This window comes from Schistocerca americana, chromosome 1 (assembly GCF_021461395.2).
Source record: "Schistocerca americana isolate TAMUIC-IGC-003095 chromosome 1, iqSchAmer2.1, whole genome shotgun sequence".
NCBI lineage: Eukaryota > Metazoa > Arthropoda > Insecta > Orthoptera > Acrididae > Schistocerca > Schistocerca americana.
In genome coordinates, this window is record NC_060119.1 from 1,002,678,139 (window position 1) to 1,002,700,624 (window position 22,486).

The following is a 22,486-nucleotide window of genomic DNA, read 5'->3' on the forward strand; positions in this document are numbered from 1 at the left end:
CTGCTTACTTTGCAGTCGATTCTAAGCCGCAGGTGGTTTTTTGGATTACAAAAATCGGAAAAAAATTGTGGCTTAGATTTGAGTAAATACAGTAGTCTGTAAAGTTTTTACAATATGGAGCTTTTCCTTCCATTGAAGCCCTATTATTAGCTGGATGAAAATAGCTTCTCTCTTCATCAAACCATCATCTGCTGCAAAACACACTGAACTGTTGTGATAGACGGGTACTGCTATCTCCTGATTTATATCGACAGATTTCCAGTGTAGCATTTCTGATGATTTCTCTGCAGCATCAAAGTCAACAGAAACACCTAATATCAATGGCACATGGAGCTCTACAGTTTCCACAAATGTTTCTTAAATTAGTGCTCTTAGTCCAATTACATGTTTTCATCACAAAATCACATTAACAGTGCACCAACTTAAATGTTTCTGAAAAATGCTCTCCTTACATCAAAGGTAATGATTAATTCTTTTTTGCAACATAGATCAACTGCTTTCTTTACTAATGACAGCTGTGAGAAAAATGACATGTAAAGAACACACACTAGAATTAAAAGTGAACTTTCAAAGATAAGCACCAAAAATTAAAAAGTTAGGATACATTTTTTGCATGATAAAAAGAACATCATTTTTTTTTTATAAATTCTGTATGCATATTATATTCTCTACTGCCTGGCCCTTTGTCCAGTGGTGAGCATCCAGAACCAGCAGTATCCCAGTTGTCTCTTCTTTCACTCTTAAAACTTCAATTTCCACTAACGGTGCAGACACCATTCTGCCACCCCCTCACCCCCAACATGCACACAGTGACACACTGTTACAGCCTTGCAATAATTTAAATAACTACATTTGAATATTTGCATGAACACAGCCTTACTTGCTGATATAATGATACATTTAAATTAAAATTCTACACAAAATGGAGATATCAGGTTAGCAAGTACCTTTTCAGAACAAACAAGTCATATAGAGGCTAAGATATACTTCTGGATAGTGATATAAATTATGAAACTGGTAATTGTTTTAATTATTTAAATAACATGTATGTGTCGAGAGCTGTTCTGCAGAAACAATGCACTCACCAGTAAATGTTACAGTAATCTTAACACACAGAACTATTCTTATCTATGTTTCAAAAGAAGCTAGGAGATCTTTGGAGAGGGAAAAACAAAAATAACCTAATAGCTGCTGATTTTAATATTGATATCAGATTTCACAGTAGCCATACTTCAAGATTCTGACCTGGTAAAGAAACAGTTTCAAACTGAATTTCTTCAAACCTACCAGAGGCAACAGCCAACCAGCAACTTGTATGCCAATGTTTTAACAAATTACGTGTATGAAGATGTGTGTAAATTTTGTATAGATTCAGGTATTAAGATCATTGTGATTGTTCATTGAGTTTCTACAGACAGACGGAAACATTTCAAGTGTGAAAACCCACATGAGAAGAAGCTTAACAAAGAAAACTTGTTAATAGTTAATAATAAGTTAAAAGTGGGTAAAAAATGGCATTTTGATCATAGTAACTCAAGTGACAAACACTCTGAACAATTCCTAAATAGTTTTCTTGGTTTCACTAACAAAACATTTCCACCTAGAATTTGCAACAACAAAGTCAGAAATAAATTAAAGTGGATCACCTAGGGCAGAAAAATTTCCAGTGTACGGAAAAGGCAGCTGCACAGTGAATTAAAATATAATAAAGATACTGATTTCATTGAATATGTTACACTCAATAATATTATATTGAAATGAGTTGCCAAGGCAGCAAAACAATTTGCAAATAAGTGGCTAACTATAAACCATCAAAATAAATAATTAAAACTGAGTTAGGTGTTAAAGGCTGTAACCAAGAAATTTCAAAAATTATGATGTAAATGTAACAGTTACTGGGAGGGAGGGGGGGGGGGGGGGAGACTTGAGTCTCATTTCAAATAGTTACCTACTTCAGGAGCCCACTCGAAGTGTAAATCGTTGCAAAAATATACCTGACTTCTAAACAACAAATAATCCTGAGCAAGTAGGGAGCATCATGATGGATACAGGGATTAGTGACCAAAAGGTTGCTGTAGTGAGACTGAATGCCATAACATCCAAACCCACCAAAAATAAAAGCACAATATATCTATTAAGAAAAGCAGATAAAAACTTGCTTGAGGGCTTCCCTAGAAACAAGTCTCCACATCTTCCAATCTCACTGCATAAGCATAGACCAGATGTGGTTTGTATTCAAAGAAATAGTATTGACAGCTATTGAGAGAGACACCAAACAAATTGAAAATATTTAGACACAATATTTGTATGGTGCGAAAAGTGGAATTGACTAAATAAGGAAAAGTCACATGGTCCTCCACATGAATACTAAAATGGCTCCATTACATTTTGGTTACATGATAAATCACAAAAATTTAAAGGTTTGAAGTTTCAACGAAATACTTACAGATTAAAATTATGAATAACTTATGTTGGAATGATCACTTAGATAACGTCATGGGGAAGGCAAACCAAAGACTATGATTTAGTGGCCAAATACTGAGGAAATGTGACAGATCTACTAAACTGCCTATACCACACTTGTATATCTTCTGCTGGAGTATTACTGTGCAGTGTGAGATCCACATCAGATAGAATTGACAGAAGACATCACGTAAGTTCAAACAAGGGCAGCTCATTTTGTACTACTGTGAAACGGGTGACAGTGCCATGGATATGATACATGAATTGGAGAGGTAATCTTTAATACAAATGGGTTTTCTTTGTAGCGAGATCTTCTTATACAATTTAAGGCACTAACTTTCTCTTCAGAGTGTGAAAATATTTTGTTGGCACCCATCTACATAGAGAGGAATGAGCTGCTGCTGTTGTTGTGGTCTTCAGTCTTGAGACTGGTTTGATGCAGCTCTCCATGCTACTCTATCCTGTGCAAGCTTTTTCATCTCCCAGTAGCCACTGCAACCTACATCCTTCTGAATCTGCTTAGCGTATTCATCTCTTGGTCTCCCTCTACGATTTTTACCCTCCACGCTGCCCTCCAATACTAAATTGGTGATCCCTTGATGCCTCAGCACATGTCCTACCAACCGATCCCTTCTTCTGGTCAAGTTGTGCCACAAACTTCTCTTCTCCCCAATCCTATTCAATACCTCCTCATTAGTTATATGATCTACCCATCTAATCTTCAGTATTCTTCTATAGCACCACATTTCGAAAGCTTCTATTCTCTTCTCGTCCAAGCTAGTTATCGTCCATGCTTCACTTCCATACATGGCTACGCTCCATACAAATACTTTCAGGAACGACTTCCTGACACTTAAATCAATACTCGATGTTAACAAATTTCTCTTCTTCAGAAGCGCTTTCCTTGCCATTGCCAGTCTACATTTCATACCCTCTCTACTTCGACCATCATCAGTTACTTTGCTCCCCAAATAGCAAAACTCCTTTACTACTTTAAGTGTCTCATTTCCTAATCTAATTCCCTCAGCATCACCAGACTTAATTCAATTACATTCCATTATCTTCGTTTTGCTTTTGTTGATGTTCATCTTATATCCTCCTTTCAAGACACTGTCCATTCTGTTCAGCTGCTCTTCCAGATCCTTTGCTGTCTCTGACAGAATTACAATGTCATCGGCGAACCTTAAAGTTTTTATTTCTTCTCCATGGATTTTAATATCTACTCCGAATTTTTCTTTTGTTTCCTTCACTGCTTGCTCAATATACAGATTGAATAACATTGGGGATAGGCTACAACCCTGTCTCACTCCCTTCCCAACCACTGCTTCCCTTTCGTGCCCCTCGACTCTTATAACTGCCATCTGGTTTCTGTACAAATTGTAAATAGCCTTTCGCTCCCTGTACTTTACACCTGCCACCTTCAGAATTTGAAAGAGAGTATTTCAGTCAACATTGTCAAAAGCTTTCTCTAAGTCTACAAATGCTAGAAATGTAGGTTTGCCTTTCCTTAATCTATCTTCTGAGTTAAGTCGTAGGGTCAGTATTGCCTCACGTGTTCCAATATTTCTATGAAATCCAAACTGATCTTTCCCGAGGTCAGCTTCTACCAGTTTTTCCATTCATCTGTAAAGTATTCGCATTAGTATTTTGCAGCTGTGACTTATTAAGCTGTTAGTTCGGTCATTTTCACATCTGTCAACACCTGCTTTCTTTGGGATTGGAATTATTATATTCTTCTTGAAGTCTGAGGGTATTTTGCCTGTCTCATACATCTTGTTCACCAGATGGTAGAGTTTTGTCAGGACTGGCTCTCCCAAGGCCGTCAGTAGTTCCAATGGAATGTTGTCTACTCCGGGGGCCCTATTTCGACTTAGGTCTTTCAGTGCTCTGTCAAACTCTTCACGCAGTATCATATCTCCCATTTCAACTTCATCTACATCCTCTTCCATTTCCATAATATTGTCCTCAAGTACATCGCCCTTGTATAGACCCTCTACATACTCATTCCACCTTTCTGCTTTCCCTCCTTTGCTTAGAACTGGATTCCCATCTGTGCTCTTGATACAAGTGGTTCTCTTTCCTCCAAAGGTCTCTCTAAGTTTCCTGTAGGCAGTATCTATCTTACCCCTAGTGAGATAAGCATCTACATCCTTACATTTGTCCTCTAGCCATCCCTGCTTAGCCATTTTGCACTTCCTGTCAATCTCATTTTTGAAACGTTTGTATTCCTTCTTGCCTGCTTCATTTACTGCATTTTTATATTTTCTCCTTTCATCAATTAAATTCAGTATTTCTTCTGTTACCCAAGGATTTCTACTAGCCCTCGTCTTTTCACCTACTAGGTCCTCTGCTGCCTTCACTACTTCATCTCTCAAAGCTACCCATTCTTCTTCTACTGTATTTCTTTCCCCCATTCCTGTCAATTGTTCCCTTATGCTCTCCCTCAAACTCTGTACAACCTCGGATTCTTTCAGTTTATCCAGGTCCCATCTCCTTAAATTCCCACCTTTTTGCAGTTTCTTCAGTTTTAATCTACAGTTCATAACCAATAGATTGTGATCAGAGTCCACATCTGCCCCTGGAAATGTCTTACAATTTAAAACCTAGTTCCTAAATCTCTATCTTACCAGTATGTAATCTATCTGAAACCTGTCAGTATCTCCAGGCTTCTTCCATGTATACAACCTTCTTTTATGATTCTTGAACCAAGTGTTAGCTATGGTTAAGTTGTGCTCTGTGCAAAATTCTATCAGGCGGCTTCCTCTTTCATTTTTTAGCCCCAATCCATATTCACCTACTACGTTTACTTCTCTCTTTTTTCCTACTACTGAATTGCAGTCACCCATGACTATCAAATTTTTGTCTCCCTTCACTATCTGAATAATTTCTTTTATTTCATCATACATTTCTTCAATTACTTCATCATCTGCAGAGCTAGTTGGCATATAAACTTGTACTACTGTAGTAGGCGTGGGCTTCGTGTCTATCTTGGCCACAATAATGCATTCACTATGCTGTTTGTAGTAGCTTGCCCGCACTCCTATTTTTTTATTCATTATTAAACTGACTCCTGCATTACCCCTACTTGATTTTGTATTTATAACCCTGTATTCACCTGACCAGACGTCAGGAATGAGCATCATAACAAAATATGAGAAATCTAAGTTCACACAGTAAGAGTTACTGTTCATTTTTCCTGTGCACTGTTCAAAAGTGCAACAGTAGAGAATTAGCTTGAACGTTGTTTGATGAACCCTCTGCCAGGCACTTGGATGTAGATTAGCACAGCAAAGTAAACCTGTTTGGCCTTCAAGAAAACTCTGGGTAGCTTACAAAATTTTTAAAAGTTTCTATGAAGCAGGTAGAAAATGCAATCCTAGCATTAAAACACTACAACTCTGCAGGTTGGGATGAAATACCCACTAAAGTTATTGAAGTAGTACACAACAAAATGACAAACTCATTAGCTAAAATAATAAAACAATGCTTTGAAGAGGACTGCTTCCCAGAGGCACTGGAATATGCCCAAGTCAAACCACTTTTCAAAAAGAGATTAAGAGAGGTCAGGAAAATTATCATCTTATCTCAATACTCCCAGTCACATCTAAAAATCTGAAAAAGTTGGTGCTGCAGTCAATAGTTTCACTGAGAAAATAAGCACATCGTTAGTCAAGAGCAATAAGGTGGTAGGAATTTTCTATGACCTCAAAAAGGTGTTTGGTTCTGTAATCTTTGCTTATTTACTTGAAAAGTATGGCATTATGGGTAGTGCCCTAAAATGGCTTAAACCCAACTCATCAAACAAAAAACAAAGAGTTCACATATTTCTAAAATGGGGCAAATTATTATTCCGACTGGAGAAAAATTATCTCAGGGTATTCCACAAGGCTCCATACTAGGACCAGTCCTGTTTTTCTTCCATGTTAATGACTTATCATTAAATATCAACTCCCTAGACACTCCTGTGTTACTTGAAAGTCAGTACTTGGAAATATACATTAAGTATGGTACTGGTTTTCAGGGTAGCTCAACAAACAAAACAAAGATGATGAGACTTACCAAACAAAAGCGCTGACAGGTCGATAGACACACAAACAAACACAAACATACACACAAAATTCAAGCTTTCGCAACAAACAGTTGCTTCATCAGGAAAGAGGGAAGGAGAGGGAAAGACGAAAGGATGTGGGTTTTAAGGGAGAGGGTAAGGAGTCATTCCAATCCCGGGAGCGGAAAGACTTACCCTAAGGGGAAAAAAAGGACAGGTATACATTCGCACACACACACACACACACACACACACACACACACACATCCATCCGCACATACACAGACTGTCTGACAGGGACATCATGTACACTAAGCACACATTCAAAAATCAACTAACGATTCATTTAGAAATCAAATTAAAATGTCTTCAAAAATGTCCAAAGACCAACAGGGATGCATTTCAAAATCATGAATAATCGATAGACCAACGTGCGCTGGATGCTAATCGCTTTGTGAAACAGGTTTTTTTTCCTCAAGAATATGAATTTGGTGCCCCCTTTTCCCGGTAGCATAGCTGATTGCTGCAACTGCTTGCACAGCCAACAGCCACATTTCTGTAGCCAGAAGCAGGAGAATCTACTACTCAAATGCGACAACTGTGTATGCGCATGAGCCTGCTCATAACTGCTAAAACGAATCTAATGTAAACAGTTGTGACATCATGCTCATCGGAGGCAATTTGTTGTTATGAAGCATTGCATAGTCTTCCTAAAGCCTTTGAGACACTTTGCTGTTGGCAGACGCTTGCATGAGCACTATGTGTCGTCGTCGTATATGGCGCATTTCCTTTGCAATTTAAGTTATTTTCATTTTTCTCTCTCGTTTATGTTTTATTGTTGAAGTATTATTCTGCAGTAGCGGGATACAGTAATATCCTTTGTTAGATTATCGGTTCTTTCCAGTCAAAATTACAAAAATTTAACAGGAAACTAAAACAATGAAATATACATGGAATTCTAAAAAGTTCCCAGGTTTTTCCCGGTTTTCTCCTAGATGAAAAAATTCCTGGGTTTTTCTCAGATCTCGCGTTTGTCCCGGGTCATATACACCCTGTCCAAGATACCAAACACTCTCCTGCTTCGATTGGGTCGAGCTCAGTCTTGCATGAACAATATCTTGTGAAATCAGGGTCACTTTGGATAATGAGGATGAAATCGTCTTCCAAAACCTTCACGTACCATTTGGTAGTCACCATGCCATCAAGGAGTATCACGCCAATTATTCCGTGACTGGACATTGCACACCATCATCTTCCAAAACCTTCATGTTCCATTCGGCTGCCAAGGAGTATCACACTGATTATTCCGTGAATGGACATTGCACACCACACAGTTACTGGTTGAGGCTGAAGAGACTTCTCTATTGCAAAATGCCAATTCTGTTCCCCACATGCGCCAATTTTGGTTATTGACGAACCCATCCAAATGAAAGTAGGCTTCATTGCTAAACCAAACCATATAGAGCATACAAATTACCATCATGCCCTGTGGCCAACCGTGCAGTTTGAACTTCTTAACAATAGTTCAATAATTGTCACCCTGTATGTGTGTGAGTTCCTTCACACGATACAGGAAACACAGAAAATTTTATACTTCCCACCCACTGCCTCAAACTGTATGCAAAACGACCCAGTATAAGGGAATGAAAATTTATAAGAAATTATAAGGGAACAAATAATGCCGATGAATTTAGGTCCAGTTAAAAGAAAGTTATACGAGCCACTGATATTAGAATGTTATTACTCAGTGGATGAATTCAAGCAGGACAAACTGGAAATTTGAGCTGGATATCTCTTACAAGCCCAAGAAATATAATTTCATTATTACTATTTATTTTAGTACTATTATTTATTACTGTAAAATTATTGTAACTGTATTATAAACTTTTGACATGTCTCCTGTATGCAAATAAAATTGCATATGTATGTCATGGGATGAATAAATCAGAATTCCAGTTAAACACAGGATTTCAACGGAAAGAATTACTATTTATTAACATACGCAATAAAATTAACGCTCCATGGGCAGATTTTGTCTGTGTGAAAGTTAGCTTGGTACAGGCAACCTAACACGACATTTATTTCATAGGTACCATTACTATGGGCAACGTGTTTCCTGGTTTATTACCAAAACATTGTGAAACTTTGTTAGAGTTCCGATACAGGGCTTCAGGATCTGTGTAGCCTAGAAATTGACCTAACAATATTTTGCACTCCATTTTCAGTTGCACGGGATACTGCGACTTGCTCGAATACAAGTATCACAGCAGCACAAATTTGTTGCTGTGGTTTCATAATGTAAGCACAGAATACTTCCCAAGCAAACAGAACTGTACATGAGATCATGTCCATTTCTGTGAAAATTGTGTTGTGAATAACTTTTTCCTGTCATGCAGAGCATTCTGCATCTTATGTTAGCTCAGGTTCTAATACCAAATATTCTGTAAATACCGAAAAATATTTTGTACCTTTTGCATAAAAATAAATTTCATTTTCCAACATACAATAAAAAATATTTTTTACTTAGGCTGAATTTTTTCTGTTAAATAGACTCAGTTACAATCTTATTTCATGTGATGTAGCCTACAGAGAGAGAGCAAATGAACCAAGTTACTTCACCTTCCACAGGTAACTCCACATTTTTCTGTACGACAATGTCCAAAGTAAGAACTGTGTACGCAGCCAAAACAATTTTTTTGATTGATAATTATCTGCCTAACTGCCACTGGTTGGTTTAAAATATCCCTTCCTTTGCAATCATCACTACTTTACTATTTCAGGTGTACAGTATAACCCATTAAATATATGTACTTGATTACAGTCAAAGTGTTCATCAATAGTAAAAACATACTTGGTTGGCTGGACATTACAATTACAGACATAATGCCAATTGTTTCCAAAAATAGAGACATAATGCCATTTGTTCCCAAAATAGCTGTGACATAGCATATCACAAGTGCAAGAAATGCATACTATTGTAATGACTGCCTGCCACACTTGCTTTCTATATATTTATGTTATATATTGCTACCATTTTTGAGTATAGCTCACATTCATGTGGTACACTATTAGATCTTAAGAGCTATTTCTCAAATATTATGTATGATCTTACAGCACACCACATGAAAATGAACTATGCTCATCACAGATAGCAAATTAAATATATGCACACACATATATAAAAGCAGCTATGGTGGACTACCATTAAAGTAGTATGCATTTCATACCATTTATTAAGACTGCAGAACATCCTCCAAAAGAAATATAAAAGTCAAACAACGAAAAGTCCAGGACAGAACAACAATATGAAAAGGATAGATTTCAACTTACTACACACAGGAGGCACTGAGCTGCAGACAGGCACAACAAAAAAGAATACTAAACTGTTTAGACTTTCGGACAGAGCGACACAAATGCGCGCATACACACACAGCCACTGTCACTGGGCACTGGAGGGCTTCCAACTCCTTGCCTCCTGGTTCATATTCCTGCAATAGACCTAGATTCAAGACCACTGCCATACATCTTCCTACAACCACCTACTCCAATTCTGTCACTATCATCTCCTAGCCTGCCAAAGGCAGGCCACCTGAGAAAGCAACTATGTGATCTACTGACTAAGCTACAACCACTGTGCCACTTTCTATGTGGGCATAACAAATAACAAGCTGTCTGTCCACATGAATCGCCACTGCCAAACTGTGTCCAAGACACAGCTGGAACACCCAGTTGCTGAATATGTCACAACATGATGTGCTTTACTTAAATGCCTTATTCACAGCCTGCGCCATCTTGATTCTTCCTACCAACACCAGCTTTTCTATACTGTGCAGGTGGGAACTTTCCCTTCAACACATCCCTAATTTCTGTACCCCCCTGGCCTCAATCTTCACTAGTCACAGCCCTCTAACTACCTATCCCCCTCCCTGCTCCCACTCCAGCACTACACACACTTTCTATACCACCAATGCATGTACTAGTCCCTTCTCCTTTTCTACTTCTCTCCTCATCCCTCTCCCCCTTCCCCTTCACCCCCCCCCCCCCACCCAAACACAGTACTGCACCTAGCAGCCCTATCCTGCCCCACATCACCACATGCTCCCACAGGCAGCACAGCATCTTCCTCCACCCCCACTTTGCACTCTCTCTCTCTCTCTCTCTCTCTCTCTCTCTCTCTCTCTCTCCCCCCCCCCTCCCCCCACCGTGCCTCTGCCTCTTCCTTACCCCCACAACCCAACCCATCAGAATGCTGCTCACATAAAATGCAGTCACACTTGAGCCCCAATGCCTGGAGACAATGGGCATACAAGTGCGAGTTGTGCTTATGTGAATGTGTGAGGGAGTTTTCTGCTTCTGAAGAAGGACTCTGTCTAAAAGCTTAAAACATTTTAGCATTTTAGTTAATGCTTCCTCTATGTGGCGAGCAGTAATTTATCCTTTACATATTGCTGTAGAAATATAGAACTGTAAGAGTCTCCCAATACAGGTACTCAGTGCTAAAATTCTCAAATTATTGGGAATGACACAAATTAAAGTAGGATAAGCACTTAAAAAATAATGTAAAACAGCAAAGCTTTGTTAGTTTAATATATACCTCAAATACAGTTCCTATCAAATACATACCAACTAATATCATTGGTGCATCTGGACAGTGGTGTTTTATCTCTGGGTACCATTTTGAAGTGACATTCTCAAAGGAAGAAGGACTTGTCACACTAAAGCAAATTAAAAATACGTCTGTCTGAAAGAGAAACATTGTGCATTAAATAGCTGAGATGAACATAAAATTATTAATTTCATTCAAACATAAGATTATGGAAGAAACACACAGAATGTCTAACTATATTTATAGGGGCAGACATGATTTCCAGCTGCCACAAAAACCTTATACAAATTATTAAATATAATACTGGGCACCTAAATTAATGATAATTGAAAGTTTGTCATCTCAGTGAATGACAAAGTACAGCACAGGATGTAATTGGGAGAATTCTAGGGAAGTGTAGATCATCTGTAAAGGAGAACACACATAGAACACTTGTGCAACCCATTCTCGTGTCTGATTTAAGGAAAAAGTTGAGGCAATTGAGAGGTGTGTTGCTAGATTTATTACCAGCAGGTTCAATCAATACACAAGTATCATGGAAATGCTCTGTGAACACAAATGGGAATCTCTGAAGGAAAGAAGACATTCTTTTTGCAAAACACTATTGAGAAAGTTTAAAGAACTGACATTTCCAACAGGCTCAAAATGATTCTACAGCCAACAACACACACTCTGAGTAAGGACACAGAGACAAGGGCTTGTAGGGAAGCATTTTAACAGTCCTTTTTTCCTGATTTCATTTGCAACTGGTAGAGGAAAGGGAATGACAACCAGTGCTACAAGATACCCTCCGCTATGCAGAATATGTTTGTAGATGTAACAATGTTGACGAATCTTTGTTGGTCATCTAGGAGGATGGCGAATAACGTTTGCAAAACAAGAGGTCAAAATAAATCATTTCAGAATACCAATCAAGCCAGATTCATGGAAGTTATGGGATGACTGTTTCTCACAGAGTAATGTCAGTAGGCTTCAATTCAGGTGAAACCACAACAGTCAAGAGTCAGTTGCAATGGCCAACATAAAGATAATAGAAATTACTGTCTGCTAACTAGTGTTACTACAGCACACAGATTGGCCACAGTGCAGTACATTACTCAACAACTCAATGTTGATCATCATCATCATCATCATCATCATCATCATCACCACCACCATCACCACCGCCAACCATTTGATATCTACTGCTGCTTAAAGGCCTCCTCTATATATATATCCATGCATTTCAGTTTGCAAGAAAACATTCACATAGAATTATAGAGCGAAAGTAGAACTGACTTAGAAAAGTTACTTTCAGGCGGTGAAATTTAAATGCTGCCGACAGATACATTAAAACTAGAAAAATCTTTCCTGTCTTTCAAGACTGTTATTTCTTAATCAAGGAGGAATGAGAGACAGTTTTTGGAAGCTGGAGAATTAAGGGCAGGCCACCCGGACCCATGATAAAGATGGACTGAGAGGAAAAGAAATGAAAAGTAGAATGAATAGTGTAATTACGAACCAAAGAGAAACCAGAAAAGGAAATGGCACAAAAGAGAGGGAGGAAAAGGGTGGAAGTAGGAGGGATATGGAGTAAAGCAATAAACAGAATACAAAGAAAAGTACCAGAGGGCTCTAGGAAATGCCATTAACATCAAAGACCCAATGATGGGGAGGTTCCTGATCTACACCTTCCCAAGGCAAAGAGGATGCAACATCAGTTCTTTTTTGAGTCAGTAGTCTTCTGACTGGTTTTATACAGAACTCCTCTCCCACACCAACCCCTTCATCTCAGAGTAGCACTTGCAACCTACATCCTCAATTACTTGCCAGATGCATTCCAATCTCTGTCTTCCTCTACAATTTTTACCCTCTACTGTTCCCTCTAGATCCATGTATGTTATTCACTGATTTCTTAACAGATGTCTTATCATCCCATCCCTTCTTCTTGTCAGTGTTTCCCACATATTCCTTCCCTTTCCAATACTGCGCAGAACCTCCTCATTCCTTACCTTATCAGTCCAACCAATTTTCAACATTCATCTGAAGTGCCACATCACGAATGCTTCGACTCTCTGGTGCTCCAGTTTTCCCAGAGCCCATGTTTCACTACCATACAAAGCTGCATATTAGTAGACTTCTCTTGGCCAGGAATGCCCTTTTTGCCAGTGCTAGTCTGCATCTGATGTCCTCCTTACTCGTCCATCATTAGTTATTTTGCTGCTTAGGTAGTAGAATTCCTTAACTTCTTCTACTTTGTACCATCAACTCTGATATTAAGTTTCTCACTAATCTCATTTCCTTTACTTCTCAGTACTTTCTTCAATTTATTCCCAATCCATATTCTGGACTCATTAGACTGTTCATCCCATTCAGCATATCATGTAATTCTTCTTCGCTTTCACTGAAGCTAGCAATGTCATTAGTGAATCGTATGATTGATATTCTTTCATCTTTAGTTTTAATTCCACTCCTGAACCTTTGTTTTATTTCCATCATTGCTTCTTCGATGTAGAGATTGAACAGTAGGGGCGAAGACTACATTCCCATCTTACAACTTTTTTAATCGAGCACTTCATTCTTGGTCTTTCACTTTTATTACATCCCCTTGGCTCTTGTACATGTTGTATAGTACCCATCTCTACGTATAGCTTACCCATATTTTCCTCAGAATTTTGAACATTTTGCACCATTTGACACTGTAGAATGCTTCATCCAGGTTGACAAATACTATGAACATGTCTCTATTTTCATTTAATCTTGCTTCCATTATCAACTGAAAATCTCTTGTGCCTTTACCTTTCAGCAACTTGGATGCAGGGAGCTGTTAAACTGATTATGCGATATTCTCGCATTTGTGCGGACAATATTTTTCCAAAAGTCAGACAGTTTATCGCCAGACTTATACATTCTACATACCAATGTGAATAGTCGTTTTGTTGCCATTTCCCCAAATGACTTTAGAAATACTGATAGAATGTTATCCATCCCTTCCATCTTTTTTGAGCTAAAGTCTTCCAAAGCTCTTTTAAATTCTGATTCTAATACTGGATCCCCTATCTCTTCTAAACTGGCTCTTCTTCTATCGTTTCAGACATATCTTTCCCCTCAATGAGATCTTCAATGTACTCTTTTCACCTATCCACTTTCTACTCTGCATTTAACAATGGAATTCCCGCTCCAGTCTTAATGTTATCACCCTTGCTTTTAATTTCATCGCAGGTTGCTTTGACTTTTCAACATGCTGAGTCAGTCCTTCTGACAATCTTTTTTTTTTTTCCAATTTCTTCACATTTTTCATGCAGCCATTTTGTCTTAGCTTCCCTGCACTTCCCATGAATTTCATTCCTCGGTAACCTGCATTTCTGCAGTCCTAAATTTCCCAGGACATTTCTGTCTTCCTTCTTTCATCTATCAACTGAAGTATTTCTTCTCTTACTCATGATTTACTCAGAACTACCTTCTTTGCACCTATGTTTTTCTTTACAACTTTTTTTTGGAGATGTTCACTCCTCTTCAACTGACCTACCAACTGAATTATTTCTTATTGCAATATCTACAGCCCTCGAGAACTTAAAGTGTCTATCTTCATTTCTTAACACTTCAGTATCTCACTTCTTTGCGTACTGACTCCTCCTGGCTAATCTCTTATCCTTCAGTCTACTCTTCATCATTACTAAATTATGGTCTGAGTCTATATCTGCTCCTGGGTACACCTTACAATCAAGTATCTGATTTTGGAATCTCTGCCTGATTATGATGTAATCTAACTGAAATCTTCCCGTATCTCCTGGCCTTTTGCAAGTATATCTCTGCTTCTTGTGATTCTTGAACAAAGTATTTGCTATTACTAGCTGAAATTTATTGCAGAACTCTAGTCTTTCTCCTCTCTCTTTCCTAGTATCAAGCCCATATTCTGCCCTAACCCTTTCTTCTGCTTCTTCCCCTACAAATGCATTCCTGTCCCCCACGACTATTAGATTTTCCACCTCCCTTTGCATACTGTATTACTCATTCAATATCCTCACATACTTTCTGTATCTCTTCGGCTTGCGATGTCTGCATGTACGAGGTGTGGCTAGAAAAAAACCGGACTAGTACTGGTGAAACAATTAAACGAATGCAATAAGGCTGAAAGTCGCGTGGCCTGTCACGTGACTCTCGCTCCGCCTACTGCTCGAGTTTCATCTGCCTCCTGCACTCAGTCTGCCCGTGGCGTCTGTTTTAAGTAGTTGACTTTTGTCTGTGCGTCGGAAAATGTTGAGTGTACAGAAAGAACAGCGTGTTAACATCAAATTTTGTTTCAAACTAGGAAAATCTGCAAGTGAAACGTTAGTAATGTTACAACAAGTGTCGGCGATGATTGTTTATCGCGAACACAAGTGTTTGAGTGGTTTAAACGATTTAAAGATGGCCGCGAAGACACCAGTGATGACACTCGCACTGGCAGACCATTGTCAGCAAAAACTGATGCAAACATTGAAAAAATCGGTAAACTTGCTCGACAAGACCGCCGTTTAACAATCAGAGCAGTGTCTGAGTTAACAGGAGTTGACAAGGAAAGTGTTAGGCAGATTCTTCATGAAAGTTTCAACATGAACAAAGTGTGTTCAAAAATGGTTCCAAAGTGTCTCACAATTGAACAGAAGGAACGCCAAAGAATGATTTGTTCTGACATCCTGGAAAACATTGAAAGTGATCCCACCATCTTACAAAATGTTATTACTTGCGATGAATCGTGGTTTTTTACTTACGATCCCGAAACTAAACGCCAATCGATGCATTGGAAAACTCCTGGTTCTCCACGACAAAAAAAAAAGCACGAATATCAAAATCGAAATTCAAGGCAATGATGATTGTTTTTTTTTTTGACATCAAAGGGATTGTGCACATTGATTGGGTACCAGAGGGACAAACAGTGAATCAGCATTAGTACATTAGCGTCCTGGCTACCCTACGTGAGCGAGTACGGAGAAAACGGAACGATTTGTGGAGAAAAAAGTCATGGATCCTTCACCAAGACAATGCCCCAGCTCACAGTGCGTTGTCAGTGAAGACGTTTTTGGCAAAACACAACATTCCCATCTTAGATCATCCACCCTACTCACCTGATTTGGCCCCCTGTGACTTTTTTCTTTTCCCTAAAGTCAAGTCAGCTTTGAAAGGAACTAGATTTGAGACTGTTGAAGCAGTAAAAGAAAAAGCGACGGAAGTAATGTATGGACTTACCGAAAATGATCTGCAGCATTGCTATGAACAGTGGAAAATTCGTATGGAGCGGTGTAGAGACCGAGGAGGAGAGTACATTGAAGGAGATAACATGAAATTGTAAATAAATGTTTTTTCCAGCATCAGTCCGGTTTTTTTCTAGCCGCACCTCGTATACCTGAACTATTGTTGTCACTGTTGGCTTACTGTCAATTACAATGAGAACAACCCTATCACTGAACTGTTCACGGTAACACATACTCTGCTCAACCTTGCTATTTGTAAAGAATTCTACTCCCATTATAACAGTTTCTGACCAGAAATACTTGTCTTCTTCATTTCACTTGACTGACCCCCCACTGTATCTAGACTGAGCCTTTGTATTTCCCTTTTTGATTTTTTAGCTTCCCTAGCATGTTCAAGCTTCTGACACTCCACACCCTGACTCAAAGAATGTTACCCTCCTGTTGGTTAATCAATCTTTTTCTCATAGTCACCTCCCCCTTGGCAATCCCCACCCATAGATCAGAAAGGGGGACTATTCCAGAATCTTTTGCTAATGGAGAAATCATCATTACATTTTATCAATTACAGGCCATAATGTCCTATGGATACATATTGTTTGTCTTTAATGCAGTGCTTTCCACTGCCTTCTGCAACCTCATGCCGTTTACCATTACTGATTTGTTTGCCTTTAGGTGCAGTTTTCTACCCTAGGGCAAGAGTGCCCTGAGCCTCTGCCTTCTCCACTGCCCTCTTTGACAACATCGTTGGTAGAATGAGGGTGACTTTTTATGCCAGAAGTCTTCGGCCACCAATGCTGATTTTTATTTAAAATTTAAGCAGTGGCGGGGTTCAAACCCGGGACTGAGGACACTTTGCTAATTAAAGACGCTACTCCTAGACCACGGGTGCAATAAAATGCTGGAGTGATTACTTATCCCAGCCACGCTTCAGTTCCTGTCTACCTTAGCCACCAATAAACGCCACTTTATGTGACAGCTAAGATAGACAGGAACTGAAGAATGACTGGAATAAGTTGTCACCTCAGCATTTGCTGGGAAGGGCACACACTTGTCCTGGCAATGAGACCCACCTCCAAAGGTAGAAGAACCAACTGATGGTCAATAGCACAGGATGTGGCAGCAAAGGGAAACCACCACATTAAAGATCCACAGATATCACAAGCATCAGCAATAAAACATGCCAGTATCTTCTGTAACACTTAAAGTAGTAAAGGAGTTTTGCTATTTGGAAAGTAAAATAACTGATGATGGTCGAAGTAGAGAGGATATAAAATGTAGACTGGCAATGGCAAGGAAAGCGTTTCTGAAGAAGAGAAATTTGTTAACATCGAGTATAGATTTAAGTGTCAGGAAGTCGTTTCTGAAAGTATTTGTATGGAGTGTAGCCATGTATGGAAGTGAAACATGGACGATAAATAGTTTGGACAAGAAGAGAATAGAAGCTTTCGAAATGTGCTGCTACAGAAGAATGCTGAAGATTAGATGGGTAGATCACATAACTAATGAGGAGGTGTTGAATAGGATTGGGGAGAAGAGAAGTTTGTGGCACAACTTGACTAGAAGAAGGATCGGTTGGTAGGAAATGTTCTGAGGCATCAAGGGATCACCAATTTAGTATTGGAGGGTATCATGGAGGGTTAAAATAGTAGAGGTAGACCAAGATATGAATACACTAAGCAGATTCAGAAGAATGTAGGTTGCAGTAATTACTCAGAGATGAAGAAGCTTGCACAGGATAGAGTAACATGGAGAGCTGCATCAAACCAGTCTCAGGACTGAAGACCACAACGACGACAACAACAACAACAACAACAACAACAACAACAACAACTTCTGTAAAATTTTCTGGAGATAAAATAGTCCCGCAACTGGATCTCTTGGCGGGGATTGCAAAAGATGCAGACAAGGCGAAGAAAACAATCCAAATTTTAAAACAGCCACTTCAAATGTGAGAAACTGCTGCAGTGCAGTTAAGTAGAATGGAACAACTGGAAATCAATATCTTTGGTCTATCAGATATGAGACGACCAATTAGGAACCATCTGGTCTGGTGAGGACAGTCACTGACACTGGAACTGATCAAGACAGATCACGAGTAGGAGTTGGAGTAATTTCGAAAGGAAAAAGAACACTGGCTCAAGTGTCAAGGGATATGTACAATATGGTATAACACACACAACACACATTGTACAGACAATACTCCAATGTGAAACTAAGCCAAAGTACATTGTGATAATGCAATACTAACATCCAAAGCAGAGGATGCAGTAGCTGATGAAATATACAAAGAAATAAGTAATGCAATGACACACATTAAGGGAGAGGAAAACCGGATTTTCATGCAGGGCTGGGATGCAAATGTGGATGGAGAACTGAAAGAGGCAGGGTGTATACGTGGACAAGGAAAAAAAAACTCCCGGATTTTTTCCGGTTAAAAATACACTTTCTCCCGGATGAAAATACACTTTTTCCGTGTTAAGTGACAGTATACTCTTCCTCGGCACTGTGAAACTCATCAGTCCTATGGTTTTATATGCGGGAGTAGAATTTCCCGGTACTTTAGAAAACGAAACTCGGGGGGGGGGGATCACTCTTAAGTAGTGCGAACACAAGTAAGAAAAGTTAATGGTTTAAATTAATATACATAGTGTTCTCATATAATATTGGTCTCTAAGATTAATAAGCTGGAAGAGAAGCTAAGCTTCCACAAATAATGTTGATCTTTTTTGCTCGTGTTACACTGTAAGCTACATCACACAAATGTGCCACTACAACGACGTAAATGTCTGATCTTTTGGGCTCGAAGTTCTTCTTTGGTCGTCCTCAAAGAGTGATTTCTGAATGAGAGTCAAACGCTTTGTGATTTAAGAAATTCATCGTACATTCTCGCACGTAGTTCATCTTGCGTAAAAGGAAATCTGCTTTGAATGTAACGCTTTTCAAACCACCAATCGCAATATTTTCCCGCGACCTGTTAGAAATAGGTTCGTTTCAGCAGTTGCAAGAGAACGCCAAATAACAGGCGTCACCGCGCTTGCGCAGCTACGATGACGCAGGAAGCCCATATGTTCGTACGTGTAAAACATTACATGATCTTACGTATGGCATAAAAGAAACAAGACATCAGATGATAGTTCAAGAACGTCGGAATTTCGTGAACCATACTAAAACGCATAATTCGGCTTAAAATGCACATTCGTATGTAAATTTTCTTGGAGTACCAGTACTGTATTATCTCATGTTTGGTTCTTTATTATGGCACAATGCCATACGTGCACTTGAAATGCAGCGAACAGTTGAAACTAGCCAATAGTGTGAAAAAACTTCGTTTCAAATAAATTGACTGCCTGAACAGAAAAGATTAATAAAAGCCAAATCTCTTTACCAAACCGGCAAAAATAACTTCATTGTTCTGTCAAAAAGTTGGAAATAAAATTTGAAACTAATAACATACTTTCGCCTTCCGTAATTATGTGAACGTATTTTAATTCATTTGATAGCTCCCGGCCACGAAATTCCGCTTTGTTATCATATAACGTGAGCGGAATAAACGAAGAGGAAACAACAAAATCACTCAACGTAAACACAGGTCACGTGGACGCTCCCCACCTCAATTCAGACTGCTCTGTGCATCAGCCCCGAATCTACGATATTTCCGAACCGAGGCAGTATTAAGTAGTGGCACCCAGCCACACTTCTGTAACCAGAAGCGGGAGAAGGTACAACTCATACGCGACGCAACTGCGCATGCTCAAGAGCCCGCCCGCAACAGCTCAAACAAATCTAATTTAAACAGTTGTCACGTCACGCTCATCGGAGGCAGTTTGTTGTTATAAAGCATTGCATAGTCTTCCTAAAGCCTTTGACACAATTTCCTGTTGGCAGACGCTTGTATAAGCACTGTTTTGTTGTTGTATATGGTGCATTTCCTTTGCAACTTAAGTTTTATTATTTTCGTTTTCTTTTTTCTCTCGTTCATGTTTTGTTGCTGCAGTATTATTCTGCGTAGTGGGATACAGTAATATCCTTTGTTAGAGTATTGGTTCTTAACAGTCAAAATCACAAAAATTTAACTGAAAACTAAAACAATGAAAAATTCCCGGAATTCTAAACAATTCCCGGGTTTTTCCCGGTTTTCTCCTGGATGAAAAAATTCCCGGATCTCCCGGTTGTCCCGGGTCGTATACACCCTGAGAGGGAAATGTTGGCAACTAAAGACTTTCTTGGAAAAGAAATCAAAGGGTTGCCCAACTAACAGAGTTCTGTTCACAGCACCAGTTAGTTGTTGCAAACACTCTTTTCCAACATTATAAGCAGACAAGACACACCTGGAAGGCCCCAGGTGACTTAAGGAGGCAACAAGTCAATTACAATTTAGTAAAATCACATTTTGGAAATGAAGTAAAAGACTGCAAAAGCTATCCATCTGCAAACACAGGTGGTGACCACAACCTGGTCCTGATGAAAAATTCATTCAGATTCAAATGTCTGAGGAAACAGACAGTGAAACAGAAATGGGAGGTAGAAAAACTAAAAATTGGGGGACTGGCAAGTCATTATGCGCAGGAAACAGGCAACCTTCCTAAAACTTTCGATTATGGGGGAGTAAAAGAAGACTACTAACAAATGGAATCTGGCACATATACAGCAGCAGGAAAAACAGTCGGGAAAACTAGATACAAAAACAAGAGGAAATAGATTACAGTAATTGTTATTCAGCTTATCATAAACAGAAGATTATGCACAACTGCAACTGATGAACGAGGAAAAGCTGAATACAGAATGCAAAGAAACTTAGTCAAGAGGGAAGCTAGGAAAGCAAATTAAAGTTTTCTTGAGGAAACAGAGAACGGGAAGAAAATATGCGAAATGGAAGAACCAATAAAGCCTACAGAAAAGCAAAAAAAAATTAACACACACAAAACAACAATTTCGTGTACAGTACAAGACAAGGTGGCATATGTTGTTTGGTGACGACATGATGAAAAGATGGAATGGAAACATGGAGGATTTGTATGACAGGATGCCTTTATTGGAGGATGCAATAGGGAAAGAAGAGGAAGCAGACCAAGATGACAAAAGAGACAACATTCTGCAAGAATAATCTGAGAAAGTTCTTAAAAATTACAGCAGAATGAAGTATTGACGACATTCCTGCAGAACTAAACAAATACGTTGGTAAAAGCATGAAAATGATCAGGGACAAACAGAATAGGTCCATCTACAACACAGGAGAGATACCAACAAACTTCCACAAATCCAGTACAGTTCTTATACAGAAGAAGGCAGTAGGTATAAAATGTGAAAAGTGTCAAACCTTAAGCCTAACACCATCAAAAATTCTCATAAAAATAATTTTGAGGAGAACTGATGAGAAGGTGGAGGACATGCTGTGTGAATATCAGTTTGGATTCAGGTGAGGATGAGGAGCAAGTGGCTGTCGTGGCACTGAGCCTTCTTATTGAAAAGCAAATACTGGAAAAAAAAGAAAAAAAAAACAGCTTATAGTGGCTGTGTACATCTATAAAAGGCATTTGATAATGTTATCCGGCAAGAGATGTTCCCAGTGTTGAAGAAAGCAGGCCTAAAATACAAAGAATGAAGGCTTTCATGACTGGATGACACAGCTGCTGGTAAACCTTTTGGAATGTTAGTTCATGGTCCAAGAAACTCTTCTGTTCCCGAAGTTTCGCCGGCAAGATGTCCAGTGTAGTCCCGGATGAAACGTCAGGAACAGAAGAGTTTCTCGGACCATGACCTCACATCTCGAAAGGTTTACTAGCAGCTAAAATACAAAGACACACATACAATACTCAGCGTCTACAAAAATGATGCGCCTGTGATTAGAGATTTTCAACAAGGACAACATGCAAAAATCAGAAAAGGTGTGCAACAGGGATGTGTGTGCTCTCTCTCTCTCTCTCTCTCTCTCTCTCTCCCCCCCTCCCCCCCCCCCCCCCCCCCCCCTTATATTCAATGCTCGTATCCAGGAAGCTACAGATCAAGTTCATGAAACTCTTGAGTTGGGGATCAAAATTAATGTGCAGAAGACAGACGTGCTGTTATGCAGACGATATTGCTCTGGTCGTGGAGGCAAAAGATCTACAAGGCGTTCTCGGCACTGCTGTCAGTATGGTATGAGAATAAATAAGTGAA

General features: G+C 39.1%; 1 protein-coding gene across 1 annotated transcript in view; it reads right to left on the bottom strand.

The window, feature by feature from the left end:
- The window catches only part of LOC124616056 (ras-related C3 botulinum toxin substrate 1), a 131,981-nt gene that overhangs the window by 89,266 nt on the left and 20,229 nt on the right, over positions 1 to 22,486 (bottom strand). The window contains exon 4 of the mRNA XM_047144292.1: positions 11,135 to 11,252. Coding sequence (XP_047000248.1) covers positions 11,135 to 11,252 — 118 coding nt within the window. The remainder of the gene's footprint in view (positions 1 to 11,134; positions 11,253 to 22,486) is intronic.